The following is a 19,592-nucleotide window of genomic DNA, read 5'->3' as shown; positions in this document are numbered from 1 at the left end:
TATCAAGTAAATAAGGATATTAAAAAATTAATATATTAAAGGCATTTATGGTTATTAATTTTATTCTCATTGCAGGTTCCCAGGATACAGCTGAAACAGAATAAAGTCTGGTCTACCTTTAAGAATTTGATGTGTTTTAAAAAATTAACACTTTTCAGTGGGCAAAACTTTAATAACAACACCATAAAACAATCATACAAAAATCATATACATATTTTGACAGTTCTAAATAATACATATATATACACTTGATTTTACTTTGTGGAAAAGTAACTTTTGACAGTTATAGATTGTGACTGGCTGTAGCTTAAAAAAAAAAAAAAAAAAAAAGAAAAGTATTTTTCTCTAGTAGGGCAGTTGGAAGTTTGACAGTTCATCAGATTTGTAACAAGAGACTTATTGTACGGGTAAGCCAATAAAGCCATTCCAGGGACGATGGCTGGAAAGCAATCGTATACCTCATGTCTGCCCTGTATAGCACTGCTGTGACAGGAGGAACAAGGATTGGTGGGTCAGAACAAACCTGTTTTTTCTTTTGGGGTGCTGGAAATCAAGCTACAAAACATGAGCCAAAAGAGGACAAGTATTACACAGCACTTGCACCTGCAATATTTCATTTTCCCCCATGGCTACTGGAGCCATGAGTGTAACTAAGAATTTAAAAACAAACTGGAAAGAACCCACTCTTTTCAATTCAACAGCATACTGTATTATCACTGACCAGATTACAAAATTCAAAAGAGCCAAATACTTGGGCTTTTAGGAAAGGGGAGAAAAATATTGGGAAAAATGCATTGTAGCTCCAAATGAATTTTACAATCTCAAAAAACCCCAAACATTTCAGTGACGACTGAAGTACCAGTTTGCCTTGATCTAGAAACACCATTAAGGTATTTCAGATGACACTGGTTAAAAAGTGACAGAAGCCTTCAGCTTCAAAATACAGTAATTTTTTTATTAAGAAAAAAAGTGAAATACTCAAACTGGACCGCTAGATTAAGATGCTATTTAAAAATACAACCACGAGGGTCAATAAAAATGAAGCAGTTTCTTTACGCAGGTGTAAAGAGAGGCTATTTTAAATATGCAAGTGAATGGGCTACACGTGGGTACTTCCACAACACAGTAATGCTTCCAGCTGCTTAACCGTACCAGCCAGCTGCTGATATGGCAGAAATGCTGTTTCACATTACAGGTCTCAGTTTTGTATCAGAGTATCTGCAGGTATTCCTTTCTAGATTTCTTTGGGAATTCGAGAGATTACAGGTTTGGGAGGTTGGTTTTTTTTCTTTTTAAGTTTTGGGCATCTAATATTTAATGAACATATATGCAAGTACACACAAGAAAAGTGTATAGGTATCTCAGTTTTAAAAGGCATGTTCTTTTTCATACAACCAACATTCTTTTTTGAAGTCTAGCTTCTCCTGCCCATGGTACATTCTCCATTACGTTGCTAGACAGCTGTGCAGACTTCAAACACTGGTACGTAGTACAGCATTAAGGAATTTCCTGAGTCAGGTTTATTCATCATTATCTGTAAAAAACAGGAGAGGGGGAGGGACGGGGTGAAAAGGAGTGACACACACACACAACATCAAGTTGGGGTTACACAACAAACTATAAACCACAATTTAGTAAGCAGTACTACAAGAATTCACAAAGTCAGTCAACAATGAGGTGACACCAAAACTGCCTTGAAAGTATGTGTACAAATACTGAACAATCTGTCATCTTTCTTGGATTAGTGAAATTAAGATAGTTTCATCCCAAGTGGCCTACTTCAATTGGAACAATCCTCTTAGTAAAGAGCAGTACAGATTTTTTTTTTCTAACTTTTCTTATCTGAAGAGTATAAACTTTTGAGACAAGCTCATGAACATGCTTCCATCACTTGTCCTCTACTGACCTTTATTAGCACAGTATTTTTTTCTTTAAATGTCTGAAATTTAAAGAACTACTTTAAATGTGATTCTTTATGTATTTTAGTACTAAAGTACTACACGTACTTTAAATGTCTGAAATGTAAAGAACTACTTTTTCTTTACATTTTTGTATGCTACCACAGATTTGTAAAATACAGAATTAGAACTGAAGCTATTAAAAATAGCCACTTGTTAATCAGCATTTTGCAAGATGAAAGTCAGCTCATTTTCACAGGATTCACTCAGACAACAGCTTACAATTTGTATGCCAACATTTCAGCAAATTATCGTTTAAGCCTCTTAGTACTAGTTTTAAAATATCCTTAAGGCAAAGCGGCAAGGAAAAGGAACCGGTAACACTATAGGTACCACTTCATTCTCACTCGACACTGCCAGTCCTTTGGACACTTGGAAAAAATAACTACTGAAATGTATTTTTCCAATTCTGTCATTAAATAAAAAAAATTGTGGTTGAAAAAATGTTTTTCAGATACTTTTCTGTCATACTTCTATAACACAGCATGAAAACAACATGGTACTGGTTCTTCTTACTGAGTGGTTCTATATCAGTAGCAATGAAAAAATAGGAACATGTAATTTGTACTAGAATTTTTTTTTTGTTATTACATTTTTAAAACTAGTTTTTAAGACTTTTTCCCTCCAAGCATTTACATGTAATAACTGTAGAAAGCCATAGTCTTGTCTGACCCTTTATTCACTGCTACTGCAACACATTTGTAAAAGAATTTAAAAGATGCAGAAAGTGGGCATTAGTTAACAAGCATTTAGAATAGTTTTTTAAAATTACAATACATTAAATAGTGATAATGGCACACATTTCCAAAGCCACTATATAATGCTTCTGATTTCTATAAAAATATTTGAGATTTTTTATTTCTTTTTTTTTTTTCCTCTCCAGTAAATACTTTCATCATTAGAAATCTAAAATTACGTAATTGCAGTTAAATTTTTTACGTGAGAGGAAAAAAAACAAACCCAAGCCATTTCTCACTGATAGTGCTCTGTGTGGTGTTTCATAGAGTGACTCTGAAAGATCTAGGAACTCTGTCTGCCTAGTAATCTGTGCTAAACTAGGCAAGGCTCCCAAGCAGGACAAAATTATCTTCATGCATTACTGAGACACCTGAAAACTACGATGGATTGCACATCCACATCAAATTCTTCTGAAAAATGCCAACTGTAGGATAAGGAGCCACATGTAATTTTCTTCTCAGAAAAGCAGTGATACTGCAACCCATTAAAAGTAGAGTTTTTGAAAGAACAATATTATTTTAGCTAAAAATTCATTAATTCTTAAGATAAAATTGTTTTTAATTCTGCAAGTTTTACTCTTGACTTCCATCTTCCCAATCTGCATAACTGTTTTACAGAAATTAAATAATTATACTGCACCTTTCATAAGACAGCTGCTGTTAGAGTTGACTGTATGCATGCATGCTGTTAAATCAGAGTGGTCAGCATGCTTAATCAAAGTTTGCCACGTTGCAGGAATAAAAATACCATTTGTGAACTAAATTATTTTTATCAATTTAGCCAATCAATAAAACAAAGAACAGATATGTTTTAAAAGTATATTAGAACCTATTGTATGTGACCAAGAAAGAACATAAGACAAGCCATAACTGCCAGGATACAGCAAGATTACCTTCTTGATAGGCGCCGTCTGCCATTACCAGGTGAAGTATTTTGGCATACAGGTGCTTGTGTTCATTTCCAAGAATAGTCTGAACTATGGTTGAACAAATATCAATATTTTCATCTTCATCTTCATGTATAGCCTGGGAGAAAGGACAATCCATGTTGCCAAAATTAAAATGGGTATAGAATTAAATAGTTCAAGTTTATTAAATGCAATTCACAGTTAAACCCAAAGTTTTCCTCTTTAATCCACTGGCATGGTGTTCTCTCTGTTATTACTTTAGTGTGTTGAAACAGAATAGAAGGCTAAGAAATAAACACTGGTTCTAGTCACACAATGCAATTAGTTGCTGGCACAGTACACAGCCCCTGGTACTTGCTTCTTAAATTACTTCCCACTCAAAGTTATTCCACAAACCTTTATTTTCTCATAAACTTCAATGAATTTATCAAAACCTATTTCCTGCTCCAGGTTATATCTCAACTCTTCCAAATGGCTGAAGATGCTATCACATTCTTCACATTCACTGGCAATCTCTCCATCACTATTATCTATAAAAAAAGAAAACATGAGTAAACCCCCCTCAGTTTCCTACATTCTGAATGTTGCTTCTATGTCCCTAAACTTGGTATCTGCACAGACCTCTAACTGCAATGAAAGCAGGTAAGCTCGGGAGCACCAGGCAGTGTGGGCAGATGTTCTGAACAACCTGCAAGGAAACAGGAACAGTCCCTTTCTTGACAGCAAAGAAATTCTGAACACAAACTGGGAAGCATTTAGCCATCTCCTCTAAAAGCCCACTCTGGTAGTTAGCCATAAGGGTGTTCATGCTGACAGAAAGCAAGGCATGGTCTCAAGGCATACTTTTATTGAGCAAAGCAATATTAGCACATCAGCAGATGGTTCCATGTAACTACTCTACATATTTCTGAGGTGGAACTGATGCAGGGCTCAGTGGCGGTCCCATGCTAGGGAAAAGAGCTCCTTAATGAAGCAGCTGTCTTCTAACAGAAAATAAGGTCATGTACATTAAGAATCAGTTATTTAATTTCTGTACTGAGATGCATCTTGTTCCATGGAGCAAGTCTAAAAATCTCACTACTAATTTAGCTACAAAATTCCTCATTCTTCTATGAATGCACCTCCTTTGTGTAGCAAATTCAGTCTGCCAACTGGTGCAGTAAGATACACGAGAGAAATCAAGATACTTTGCTTATAGACTACAGAAACCTGACAAGTCGGTTTGTAGCAGTCAAACATTAGGTAATTTTAACAAAAAAAGGTTCTATTTAAAGATGCAAGATGGAATCCTCATGTAAAATCCTATTATAAAATGCAAACTGCTTTTGCCCAAGAAAAAGATCTCCTTAAATAAGTATTTGAATTATGGAAGGACTTATCTACCCAGAAAAAATACACAACTTTTTAGATTTAAGAGCTTATATTACCAAATCTTTAAAAAAAATACGTAGTATTGCCTGGTAGGTCACAGACTTCGTGAGTTAGTATTAAAATGCTATGACTTCCAATTCCTATATATGACTAGTGTAAGGTATAATCCTGACCAAATCCTATCCCTGACTCAAGTATCAACAGTCATATCAATAAGAAATTATCATTGAAATAAAAAGAAAAGTTGTATATGGCTTAAAAACCCATTTGATGACTTCTAATCCATATTTAACTTCCGGATTTTTAACAGATTTGGTTTCAAGTTCTGTCTGTTCCCCTGAGTTCTGAAGGCATTCCTCCCACCTCCAATGAAACCTGCAATTCTTAGATCATGAATCTCGAAGGTGGGACATGGGAACCAAATACTGTAACGCTTCAACAACAAATCACAGAAACGTAGAGCAGTGTACGTTATCAGCGTGTAACATCTGCACTGGCAAAAAATGAAAGAAGATGGTATTACCTTAGTTTATTTTACCTTAAAATAATCATTGGAATCTATTACATAGATAGTATTTTACAGGTATATTCACAGATTTTCAGTTTGCTTAAAATAGTCTTCAATGAGCCAAAATTACACAAAAACTACATTTTAGATTAGTTACTGATTTTATACATCTTTTTATACCTATATTTCCAAATGCACTTTATTTTATAGCATTAGTAAAATACTTTTATTCCAACCAGAATTTCAAAAACAGAACTGAGACTTCAGGACATCATTGTATATAGCTAATGCACAATGCTAAAAGCAGTAATAATTTTTTCTGTCTCATTTTTAGTTTGACTGCATTAATAGCTATTTTGGGCTAAGGACAAGGTTAATAATTTCATGTTCCTTTTGACTACTTGTTAAAATTACTTAATTGTAATGTAAGCTGGATCCTAGATACTCCAGTCATGTCAAATGCTATTTCTTTTTCACTTTTCCATTCCAGTCATGAATTATTCAAAACAAATGATGTACACAGTGCCTTTGATCTTCCTGGAAGACAGGTTTTAGACAACTAGAGAAAAAGTGACTTACAATGACTGTCTAACAAATAGCCGACACTTAATTTGCAACACAGAATGTTGCTTACACATTGACCTTAAGATTCAGAAATGTTATCTGATTTTTTTTAAACTTCTGTATAAAAACTATTAACTAGAGCTTTATTTCATTATAAGTATACAATGCAAATACATTATTCTGTGTTTGAATTGTTAACATCAATAAAGAACTTCTAAAACAAGTATAACAGAAATTATACCTGACTGCCATTCTTCATTAAGTGCACTTTCACTGCTGGGGTTATTTTCATCTCCTTCATCCAGCTCTGTACCATTTGTGATGCATTCCATGACATTAGCCTTTAAGGTAGACTCCTCCTCTTCACTGAATTCCTCACTAGGCTGCTCCCTAAGCAATTGTTCCATTGAGGCCCGGAGTTTCTGCAAATCTGTATCTGCCTCCCCAAACATACTAAGAGAGAGTGATACAAAGTTTATATAATTAATACTTTATAAGACAAACCCAGTAGGAAGAGTTCATTTCTTTTGTCAAGCCAACAAACTGGAAAGCCAGTGTAGCTGGAGGAAAGGAGGAGGGGGAAAAAAAAAAGAAAAAAAAGAGAGAGATACAAATATCTGTGTCCTCAGCCCAACATGATTACAGCACTGATACCACTAAATCATGCCAGACGCGGGGAACCTTAGCTAAACAGATACCAGGTAACAGATGTCGTAAAAAGATGCTGATAGGTCCTCAATTCAACTTCATTAGTAAGATAATTTCAAAAATCTTTGTATTCGTGCACTATTATAGAACCCTGTCAAGTATAACATTCCCAATCCAGATGAAAATGTGTCTGGAGCAAAAAGAGATCTAGATCTCATCAGAATAGATACACCAGGTGATTTTATCCATCAGACTATCCAAGTTGCAAGGAACAGTCAAGAGCCAGGGTCAGATGTTGAAGCCCCTGAGAGAATTTGGGGGACCTGAAGGCCATTCCAAGACAACAGTAGAGAAAATAGAGGAGCAAGATTCCCAGAACATAAGAAAAAAGGAAATCAAGAAATCTTGATTTCTAGAAGAACGGTAGCCATCAATTTTGTTCTGCTTCAGCGGAATGCAAGGCGCAGAAGCCAGACAAAATAGTATCTTGGATAGAATTTGGAAAGGAAATTCAGACAGCTTTTGTAAGCAGTACATCCCATTGGCTTCTCAATTCTCTGGAACAAGACTCAAAGTAAATGGTGACTCACTACAGGATTTTAAAAATTTGGGTAAAAAACACCATGCTGGTATACTGTGTATAACTGTTAGTGTATAACCAAAAATATTATTGATCTAAGATGCCTGTTGACAAACTTGATACACTCACATATCCTCAGAATCAGAGGGTCCTTCTTTGGCTTGCTCATCTTCTGTATCATCTATTTCAAGATTATGTTGATGCTGCACATCTGCTACACTGGGAACATCGACTAATGTTCTGTACAGTTTATAAAGATCCGGGAGCGAACAAGTTCTCAACATCTGCAAAGGTAACAGAAAGCTTGTTTGGTAACAACACTAAAGACAGTCTGAGGTTATAAAATACTTCACAGTGGTATTTTTTTGTCCTTTTTTATTTGAAGGTCAATTTCAAAATAACAATGTGTCCAGCACAGACCCTCTAACTGTTGAATATCTGACATCTTGAATTTTGCTTCTCAGCTAAAAGGAAAGAATTCATTCTGCCTGTGTCGGCTACAGTCATTGAAAAGCTTTAAGAACATGAGCTGACATACTGATTTTGTGCAGATTGGTTTGTTACCTTGACAGCTATCTAAAGAAAAGGAACATTGCAGTAGATAAATAATATATATATATATATATATATGCAGTTGTTCACAATGTATGTATGTCAATCCCTCACAGCTTAGAACTATTTTAAGCAGCTGACAAAGGAGTATTTTTTAAAATGACATATTATTATTTCTCTAGGTTGGTCACTGAAAACAGTATTTTTTTGTTTAGGTATATTTCAAGGCAGTTACATAGTATGAGAAAGAAGTTCATTACAAGAAGTATTAGAGAAGTTCAAATTACAACAGTGATTTGTTGCAATGGAAATAAAGCAAGATGGAAACAAAGTAACTGTTTGCTCAGTGATTGACCAGATCTCTCTTTTAAGAAGTCTTAAGAACCCCCCAAAATTACTAAATATTCACCATAGTATTAACAAAACAGGAAACAAGACCTGATCTGCATTAATAATTTTTACCAATAAGCCTCACCTTCCTTCAGCACAGCTCTGAATACATGCACGTTCAGTTTTTGCTCCTAATGACACCCCCTAAATTTTAATGAAAAAAGTTCCTCAGGTGCAATTTAGACCAGCACAATCTATTCATATACATGCTCAAATATCCAATCTCTGTCAGCACATCACCAGAATATTATTGCCAAAGGAGTAACCACCCTTTCTGACCACTGCTACCAAAGTGACAGAACAATTAGAAGACTGACTTTACCCCATCATTTGAAAGTTTCCAAGTATTCTGAAAAATGCTTATTTTCCTATTAGCCTATTTCTGGTAGCAAACTGACCTGTCTACAGATAGGACACTAACTCTGTCTGCCCTGCTCCCTCCTAAAGGTTCCCTTAGTTTCTGGGTAAGAGCTGCAGCAGAGGTATATTTGGGAAATTCCAGAAAGTTGCATTTGCAGATACTGCAAAGAAGCACCGAACATCCTCTTGTTGCAACCAAATGAGGAGAGGGAATTTCATCAAGTCTGCTGCAGCAGTAACAACACCACATCTGTGCTTTTCTCCAGGCCCTCTGCTATTACGTAGAGCTCGTCTGGTATTGTGTTAACAGTTCTGTGGCAAACGCTTATGGCCAAAACACAGGCCAGATACGCAGTAACAAGCGACATACTGAGGCGGTTCATACTGATACACTGAAGAACTTCATTATAAAGCATATCCCTTACTGGCTAAATGGGATAAGGGTACAAAGAACGTTCATCTTCCCCCTGCTCACAAGTGAGCTTTTCTGTAGTCAATGTCCAACTGCCAGATAAACAGCTTCATAAACTGGGGAAGTTAACAGCAGATTAACTCTCAAGGAATCAAAATTAAGAGTCATAAATCCATTTATGTGAATATATGGATCTATGAAAACACATGCAAGCTCCTCAAGAAGCCTTATTTTTCCCACAGGTGCAAACAGCACTATCGCTGATATTCTGCTTCCTAGCAATGCATCAACCAATAGACACTCTTCCATATTCAATTAATCATCAATAATGCACCCACAAAAAAAGGCTGGGAGTCAAAAGAAGAAACATTCTCACTTACCTGGCATTCCACCACCTAGGAAATCCCTTACTACATATTGACTGACTGCAATGCAGGTGTGCAAGTTTCCAGAGAACCCCTGACACCACTGCTTTTCCAAAAAGCAGCTGTTCTTTTATGCATTTTCCACTTTAGAATCAAGGCAAGTATTGCACATAATTTAAGTCTGTTTCATCTACTAGTTCCATAACGATTCTTAAAACATTTTAAATTCAGATCAAAACCACACTGCACCATCCTATTCTCATTCCACAGACTGTGAGCTGCCAAATTCAACTCAACCCTATGTAGCTGGTCAGGAAACGCCTTCCTCAGGAAAGCAGTTCATTCTATTCACTCTTCTTCAGTCTTCCTGCTTCACAGCCAGAACCTGTGCTAGTTGGTTAAATCCTACAGGAAAAAACCTCAATCGCTTGGTTGCCAGAAATCACAAGATACTTTTGCTGATCTGTTTGTTCAGTGTTTATGTTTATGACGGCGAGGTAGTGGTAAGTCTGAAAAACTGCACAAAAGTGAAAAAGCAGATAGGGGAAGTTGGGAGTTTCCTCATGAACCCCCTCAGTTACGTCTCAGAGAAATGGTGGCTCTCTCCCAGAAACACCCAGACACAGAATGTTGAATAGCAAAACCAGAGACTGTCACTGCTGCGCAAGTCCCGCTGATACAATAAGCACAGTGCAGTCATACTGCAGGGCAGACAGGGCTAGACAAATACAAACCCTGCTGAAACAGTTATGCCATCTCTTCTGGCCTCATTCAGCCTCAATAAGAAAATAAGAGTAATATTACTATAGAAAAACAAGTATTCTTTTTTAGTTTTTTAAACTTGCCTTTGGGTCATTTGCATCGAAAAGCCCTGTAGAAAGTCCAATCAGCAATGAACTTTTGCCTCTATTTTTTGCTGGTGATACGGAGCGTGAACGAGGTACAAGAGGCTCTTCTTGTGAAGACTGAGCTGATAGAGCTGGTGAGGCTGTTGGTACAGCCTGGGTCTTTAATACCCTCTGGAATAAGGGTTCAGGTTGCAGACAGTCACTGGAACAAGCTTCTGATGTGGTAAAAAAAAGTCCATTACAAATCTAAATAGATTAAAAACCCCAAGCTCTTGAGCAAAAAGTAACTGAAGTGAGTAAAACGAACTCATTTCTGTTGTACAGTTAAAGGGGAAAACAGCACTATAGTAGTATTAAAATATCTTTTGGATTATTTTAGTAAATACATTATAATGTGAAATTCTCCCATTTAAACTTTTTGAGAATATACAGCCCTCAGTTATAGCCTATTCTGTTCTCATGCCTTCTAGTTTCTTGTCATCCATTTTCATCTGTTGCTTCTTGCCTTATATGAGATTTCTCCAAAACTACCTCAACATCATCTGCCCAAACACTAGAAAAAAAAAACCCAGTTTGCTTAAGTCAGCCATAAATAGATGCAATAGCATCATCAGTGATACTTGACACTATTGGTGAAGTATCTGCCATTCTACTATAAAACATGCAGACCTTCTGAAGCTACTTCGAAGACCTCCAAGAGCAAGCAATTCTTCTATGCAGTAAAGATAAAATATTATCACTAGCAACTGCTTAAAACTTTTTTTATCCAAGCTGCAGCTCAGTATTATGAGATGTCTACAAACAAAGCAACACTTTTATGAAGTAAAATCACCAGATTTCATAACATTTAAAAATAGTCACTTTAAAAGGTCATTAACACTCAGAAACTCGACATTCACTTTCAAGTATTAGTGTGGGCCACAGCTCTCCTCATCTATGCACAGTCTGGCTTTGTTGTTACATGTTCTCTTCCGAAGTGGCAAAAATAACACCCATAATTTGTCTTCCTAATCCATCAGAAATTTTCTATTTAGAAGTATGAACTAAAAAAGAAAATGAAAACAGAAAACTTGCTCTTTTGAGGCTGGTGAAGAAGTGAGAAGGGATGGCTCAAGCACTCCGTGTTGCCAGCTACAATAAATAAAACAAGATACTTTGACTGACCTTCCGGAGCTTCCTCTTGTGGTTGCGCATTGTCAAGTTCTACTTTCTCAGAAGATGCCTCATTTCTTTGCTCATGTTGTGCCCTATTATAAAATACCACATCCAGGGGAAACACCATGTAAAAATTGTTATTATTCTACCAAAAAAAAATCCTCAGCCACAAAGTGTAGTAAAACTAACATGGCAGACCAGCAATGACACTTTAGCTAAGCTTAGTATTTTAACTGATGTATCTAAATCCTCCTCAGTTAAAGGTGGTTGTTTGAACTGGAGAGAGGGGGATCAGAAGAAGAGAGTACTTACTTATTGTCTTTCTCTTTTACCCACACTTCATTAACAGTGATGGAAAATTCCTTATTCTCCTTACTCTGGTGCTTTTTATCTTCTTTTTCTTCCAACATCTCTACTTCCAAATCATCAGGCTCTAAAATTAATAAAGTCATATATCTCATTAAAAATTAATCCCAACCAAACAAAAAGACAGGAAAGACTATACATCTTAAGATTACACTTAAATCCTTCAGCCTTAATAATTTTCTGCATTTTGCAGAAACAACTGAAGTTTTATAATCCCAGAGGTAAAAGTTTGTTTCTGATACAAGAAAAATATCTTAAAGCTCCAATGAACTATGTCTTCTAAAAACCTCAGTAGCATTCCCCCAGACATCAGCAGGGTGCTGATATAATCTAGGGGAAAAGATTCCAGCACAACTGATGAGGAGAAACAAAAAAAAAAAAAGCCCAACAACAACAACAAAAAATGAAGCACTATAGAATTCTACTTGTTTCTAGAGAGTTTTCCATAAGCACACAGAAAAGGTTTCTGGAAATTTACAAAATACATTAGTAAATCAAATTACAACACAGGCATAGAAAGCACTTGGTCCTACCTAAAAGGTGTTAATAAAAAACTGCACATTACATTATGGGAAGATCTAAAAGTGCCCAGGATCATTACTCCCCTCACTGAACTGGAAAACAGATTGTAATTAGAATTACTAATGAAATGACTTACCATCCAGCATAATAGGTTTGCTTTGCACCTGGGTAGGTCCAGCTCTTTGACATTCTTCTGGTATAGTCATGTCAGACTCTGTGACACCAACTGGTACTGAAGACTGAGCTCCGACCGTAGGAAAAGCTTTCTCTTCCTTCTCCCCTTCTACAATTAAGGGCTGATGATCTTCAAGACATTCTGCAGTACCTAGTGGAAAATTATTCTATTATTTGAAGACTGCTTTGACACAGTTTGGTAATAAACTATAATGTGACTACAACGTAAGTTGAGAATTTTTGTTTCTTTAAAGGAAAACAGAATAGAAGAGTTTACATGCTTTTATTATAAATATTATAAAGATAAAAGCTAGAAATATTAAAATTTGAATTTTACTTGCTACATTATCATTAGTACAAGCTTATACTTGGAATAAACATAAGTCCTTTTGTCCTTGGAAAGGACAAAAAGCAGGAGTTGATCAGAAGAAAATGCACTGATATGGTAAGTCACATGCTAACAAGAAGGTTATAGCACCTATCTAATACAATATTCCGTTGATGACATCCTTTTAAAAAACAGACTTGTTTCTGTCAGTAAACACAGTCCAAGACTTTTCAACAAAATGAAGACCCTTCCCTTTCAGCACATCCTTCTTCATTTCTTACCACTTCACCAAGTTTGAAATATTTTGGTGTTTTCCAGTACCAGCTTGTGCTGACATTTAGAACATTTAGAACTGAGGCAACATGCAGATGCAGAAAGTAAGAGTGAGGATAGAATATGCTTTTATGACTTCAAAATTGTTCTGAGTAGACAAACTGGCAATCTAGCACTTCCTATGCTTGCAGTGCAGATAATTACCAGCTGTGCTTACCATTTACATCTAGTTCCTCAAGTAAGTCAGTTTGCATCTGCAACTCTGCTTCTCCTAGGATCTTTAGGACTGAATCAGTAGGGCTTTTGCCCCACACTTTCCTGTGGGGTTCACCAATATCTAATCTAATTACTTCCCCCAGAGTTTGACCTGTTGGGGTACAAACACAAATATAGAAACTTTTAGAAATTAGAAACTTTTATTCACTTTCTATATAATAAACAAACAACATCCACCAAACTAAAAACTACGAAGCCAGAACTCATGTCACCTCATCTCAAGTCAGACAGCCTAAAGACTGTGCTCAGAAGTCTGGAGTTTTTCTTCTGCCAATTCAATTTAATAACAGGAGTTATTCAGTGCCAGTTAACATCTGCAACTCAATAGCAGCAGGAGGCTTATTCAGCAATTTAGGCACTCCAAAAGAAAACAATATGAGAAATGTTTAAAACTGGCATGAGATACTCTTAACTTTACTTGAAATGAGAAATTCTTGTCCTGCTATCCTTCGACGTTTATTTCAGTCATTTCGCCCTCTAAGGAAAACAGAGGATATAAAGCAGCAAAGAATAGAGCAAAAGTTGTTTCTTCATCTTCTAACATCCTACCCACGCTAAAACTACTGTGCTATGGAGTACGTCTGCTACTTTCTCAATGATTATTTATTTCTACGATACGAAACAGACCCTTAATAAGACACAGAGACACCAGGGAAAAGGTCTTCCACCCAAAAGACCAGAGAAGGCAGATAGCAAATTTTAAAAGACAGGTTTGAGTTAAAAAAAGAAAAAAAAAAAAAAAAAAAAAAATCTAAGAAGGGTGCAATGAAAGTAACAGATATAAACTGAGAAAAGACTCAGTTTTTAAAATCCTTTTATGTTATCAGGAGAACAATAAAGTTAAATAAGAAACTTTCACATATCTTAAGTGCTTTTTATTCTTTCTATTAAATTACTGCCTATTTAAAAGACACATACAAAGAAAGCTCAAAGAAAGAAACCATGCATTCAAATAGGTAACTATTTAAGGAAATAAGGAAATAATTTGTTGAATCTCCTGCAGGCCATTTAATTACTCAGCCTGTGCCTTATTCCTTGTCCAAGGGAATACATAACCACCTGTTTCTTAAAAGCAGATGAAACGCAACTGATAACAAGATTATAATAATAAAGAGTACTTGCTTTATAAAAACAGACACTACACATGGTAAACTGATTTACTAATATCATGGTGACAAAAACTAGTACTTACGGTCTGTTCCAGAGAGAGAGTCTTCCATTGATAACTGAGCTAGAGGAACTACCAACTCAGATGGCCCAGATTCCCATTTTTTGCGATCTCCTAGAAGTGGATTGTCACCTTCTTGTTGTTCCTTACCATCTTCAGACCCAACTGTTTCAGAGGTATTTTTACACTCCCTTTTTCCTTTCTCATCTTCTTGAGCTTTAAGATTTTGATTTAATCTTCTCAGTATTTCTCGTTTATTCTGAAATAAAGGCCAACACGTACCACTTAAAATAATACCTTTCTTAAAAGGTAAACTAAATGAAATTGAATACAGTTGATGTACCTGCATTGCAAAATCTGGCTTTTTTATTTCCTCCTCAGCTTCCTGGATAGCAGTTACATTTTCATCCTTTAAGGCCAAGAAGCATGAAAAACAATGTAGAATAATATGTCAGAAAAAAAATAATCTTGAGAATATTAATAGACGTAATAGTGAAAAATCACCTCTAAAACCTTTTTATCAACAACTGCAGATAGACTGAAACAGAATGTATGATACTTCTGTTTTTATGGGGCTTCCCAAAGACAGACTTTCAAGGGCAGCTTCCGTCTTTAAACTGGTCACTATCTGAAAGTGGTGAGCAAATGAATCAGACTCAGTTTAAGCAGCAAAGTGAAAGCTCATACCACAAAACATGTAGACAGAAAGCTAAATATGACCTCTACAGCAAAACGCCACCAAATTCCAATGCTAGAAATGGGTAATTCTATAAGAGAACAAAAAAAAGTGGCAAGGACAGAGTCAAGGAGCACCTGTAAAGAAAAGCAGAAGGAAGAAGAGACGACTTTAGTGATTACAGCACATACAATGTCAATTCGGTAAAGAATAAGAAAACAGTAGTTCCTTGACACCTGAAAACCTATCAGAAAGCCTGCCCAGATTAAGTCAATTGAGACTGGGCACATGCACAATTACACTAAACTAGGCAAATATCAATCATGTGGTGCATTTTTCAGGGAAACGTTCTGCATTGTTCTTAATCTGCCTCAATTATGGGAGCAATGAATACCAGGCTTCCAAAGCAATCAATATAAATTTTATTTAGAAAGCATATTTACTCTTCCAAATTGTAAAATAATCAAACTAAAAATTGAAGGCAAAAATGTAGAACTTATGATCTTTGTGTGCAAGGCTTGTCTTCTCCAATTGCTCTGTGTGCTGATGTTCAGTCAGCGACAGTCACCATCTTGCATTACTGTAAGATAAGCTATCGACATGGAAAAATGTGCTAATGATCTAAGTATTTGCCAAAACAATATTTTTTTAATTGTTCCACCTTTCAACCAATGTCTCTCAGTGTATTACATTTTATATACACTATTTAGCACTAAATTTCACTATATTCCTATAGTTACAGCCATCGAAGTTGTATGCAGTATATAATCCCACACTACACTGAAATCTATAAATAGCTTAGGAAAAAAACCCCAAAAGTTAGCATTCAAATTAACACAGATTGTGTTAAAAAACTCAAATTCATTTGTATGCTCAGTTTCAAAATTTTTACTTAAATCAAATAGTAGTAGTCAAGGTAAATGTGTAAGCATTTATAATATCAGGACCCAAGATCACAGAAAATAGAAGTTAGGAAGTCTCCAATACTGTTTTAGACAACAAGAAGAGACAACACTATCAGATTCAAGACTCCTAAACTTTATATTCTCTGTTATAATCAGCACATACTTTCAAACTCACTGAAAACAAGAATATAAAATACTGTTATCATTCAAAATTTATTTTCTCACTTCCACCAGGTTATAAACTCCTTAACTCCTCTCTTCAAGGGGCTGATGAAAATGCTGGTTAGTTGATGTCTTCTTCCACTAATCATGACTGCCTTGATCAAAACTGAAATTTCAGCCTACGGTTCATAAATAAGCCATTTTGTTCCAAACTGACTGAATTTGAATTTCAGTGTGCAGATGTATTTCAACAGCTTCCAAGTTTTTGTTTCTTTTAATTTTTTTTTTTTCATTCTCTAATTAGAAGCAACAAATATCCATAGCAATTTTTTTCTACCTAATCTATATATTCTTCTAAAAATACTTTTTCAAATCAGATTGAGTTGTTTGGTTTTTGTTATGTTTTATTTTTTTCACCATTAGTTTTACCCTCTTAGTAGAATTACCTACCACACCCACTTCCTTCAAAGCAGAAGTCATGGAGATGACTGGTGTACCAGGCTTCACTGGAAGCTGTGACTTAGGAAGAGCTGCTCCAAGCTCTTGCAGTCCATGCACAGGACTGTGTTCTGTAGCTCCAACATGAAAAGGCACATTAGGATTCTTTACTCCTTTTGCTATCAGCTGTATAGATTCAATTAAAAATTTTAAATCAATAAATTAACTTCCAAGACTTTGCACATTAAACACAGTGTTATCAAGTAGGCTCTTGTAAACCTTAAAAAAGAACATTTTCATACAAAAGAACTGCCAACTGCACACATGTAAGTGATTTCCAGTTTATCAGTTTCACTACATCCTGGTTTTTATAGCAATATTTTACTAGTTGGACTTGACACTCCACAGCACACAGAAGCAAAACTAGATTGAATACACTTTGCTAAGTTATAGATCATTAATAAAATGCTTAAGGTAATCCTCCTGATTCTTAGGTTTGATGTTCTTAAATTCTTGAACCAAATTCTTCATTCAAGTATACCTAAGATAAGGCCTCTGATGAGGGAATTTGAGTGACAGATGGTCTCCTCAGTTTCAGAAGATAAAGTAATTATCTAAGCTTGAAAAATCACAGTATAAGATTTTAGTTACACAAAGATACAGCACTACATACATAGACTGCATTTAACAGATTTATTTTCTTACATGTTCTTCCCAGGCTCTTTTCTCTCTTTCATATGCTTCCTTTCTCTTTCGCTCTAACTGTTCTTTCAGAACTGCAGCTCTAGCATTTGCTTGGGCCTGTAGTAAACACACACACAAAAAAGACCAACCATAAAATCACAAAAAGCATTAGTCTCCCATTCCGTTAAACTTTTTAAAAAGAAACATTATTTGGTTACTTCATCTTGCTTCCTCTCACTTGGAAGCTGTTGAAATACACCTGTATACTGTGAAGGCAAGACTCCACTGACAATCAAAATCATCACACAAGTATAATAACTGATCTTCTACATTGAAATAAAGGCAACTCCTCAAAATTTAATGACAATTCCTGATTTGCATGATTATATTTTTAGTGTACACAGTAATCTTAAACAGAGTAATTTAAAATAATCTCAAATTAGTTGTGAAGTCAAATGCATTAATCATAAAAAATTCAGTTTAAACTTTACATACATACTTAATAAACACAAAAAGCTTCAGTTGCTGTTTCACCTCTAGTTTTAAGGCATAAGGTTAGCTTGTTTTTACATTGCTCTTTGCAGATGACGGGGGCAAAATAAATCATAAAATAGATAAATACTTGCTATGTATCGTATGGTAGAGATAGTTATTGGTATAATAAGACCACAGGGAATAAAGTTCCAATGAAACACTGGATTTCTGTGAAACCCATTTGCTTTAAATGGGTATATCACCACAGCAGTATATAGCTCACCTTCCAATCCACATGTAAGTAGTTTTGCCTTCACTTCCTTTAACTAAAAAAATGAAGTTGTTATTTAAGGTACATCTTTGTTTCCCTTTCCGTATCAAAATGCTATTTTAGTTACACCACACTCAGGACTTTAGGACCAAAGCTAACCTAGAGAAAAATCTCAAAGGCAAGATGGGAAAAATCCTTGACTTGCTATGCTATGTCACAACATATTTTAAAATTACTGTGATAAAATAAAAACCTCTTGTAGCGGATGGATGAACAAACTATTGATAGCAAAATGAAATATAAGAAACTTCATGAGATAAGAAACAGATTTGGAAACAGTAAGTTCCATCTCCTCCCTCCACACAATTACCTTCTGCACTTCTATCTTTTTGCGTTTCTGTTCTGCTTCCTCACTTGATTCTTGTCCATCAGAACTGGCAGCTTCACTCTGCAAAATACAGGTCCTTGGAGAATTAACATTAATTCACATATTTAAAATCTGAGTGACTACTCGTATCATTCAGACTGACTGTATGACTAACATAGGTCATAATTCCACGAGGTAACTCCTCAAACGTAATGTCTACTTGGACAGAACTTCATCCTTGAGAAGATGTTTTTTGTTTATTTAGTGGGGTTTTTTTGTTTGTTTGTTTTAAAAGATAGGATGCTTTTACAAGCTGGGAAGAAAGTAATGTGTCTACTATTGCAAGGGAAGTGACCTAATCATGCTGGGCTCTCACCTGCCACCCCTCATCACTGTTGCACACTCTGCAGGTAAAGTACACAAGAAAGGTTTGATGCTTAGAATTCCAGTTTCTTACATTGTATGTGCTCCAAAGAAGGTGAAATGGGTGAGGGGGGAAATGGTAACAAGTAAGAATACATAAGTTCTACCTCTGAAATCTGTTTTGAATCTCACCATGGCCTCTGCATATTCCTATTTATAGGACAGACTGACAGAGCCACATAAAATAAGTTCTGAGTTCAGGAGCTTTTTATTATTCATGACCAACTTGTGCAGACCTTTATTTAAAATAAACTATTTAGAAGGCCTATTTATCAGGCTTCTTGCAGTAGAAGAAAAAGAGTATTATTAAAAATACTTTGGCAAAAAACAGGCAAGAATTTTAGGTCAATTTTTAAGTGGGAAACCACTGGAGATAGAAAAAATTGAGAAAATCTGGCACTCTTCATAGGCAAAGGAATGAATACATATATTCATCTATTGTATATAAAACAGGATACTATGCAGTAGCAACAGATATAAAATTGTTAATCAAAATAAGGAAATAAACATATCTGTGACGATTTATTCTGAGATGGTGTTCCTCTAGAAATGAACCATGCTAACGTTTGCATCTGCAGGTCATCAGGAAAAAAAAAACTCTTAAACTTGGTCTCTGAATTCGGAAAATTGGTTTAGGCCTACTTCTTGGAAAGATATGAATCTATTTTCCATTCCTTTGTAGGTGGGATACTTTCTGGGGCATAAAACACTACCCCAGGTAAGGTACAG

At 35.5% G+C, this 19,592-nt stretch overlaps 1 protein-coding gene across 1 annotated transcript; it reads right to left on the bottom strand.

The window, feature by feature from the left end:
• Positions 1–1,274: 1,274 nt before the first annotated feature.
• On the bottom strand, positions 1,275–18,521 carry LOC104521960 (serine/threonine-protein kinase Nek1-like; the record flags this gene model as incomplete). The annotated part of the gene is made up of 15 exons (XM_010164109.1): positions 1,275–1,534; positions 3,589–3,721; positions 4,000–4,133; positions 6,288–6,499; positions 7,404–7,558; positions 10,199–10,416; positions 11,366–11,448; positions 11,669–11,789; positions 12,381–12,569; positions 13,237–13,386; positions 14,488–14,722; positions 14,807–14,872; positions 16,657–16,830; positions 17,350–17,445; positions 18,444–18,521. Coding segments are annotated over 15 exons (2,058 nt in total), but the record flags the coding sequence as incomplete, so codon positions are not given.
• Positions 18,522–19,592: the final 1,071 nt, after the last annotated feature.

This window comes from Antrostomus carolinensis, unplaced genomic scaffold (assembly GCF_000700745.2).
Source record: "Antrostomus carolinensis isolate BGI_N321 unplaced genomic scaffold, ASM70074v2 scaffold22823, whole genome shotgun sequence".
NCBI classification, from domain to species: Eukaryota; Metazoa; Chordata; class Aves; order Caprimulgiformes; family Caprimulgidae; genus Antrostomus; species Antrostomus carolinensis.
This window is presented reverse-complemented; position numbering and strand designations above follow the sequence as displayed.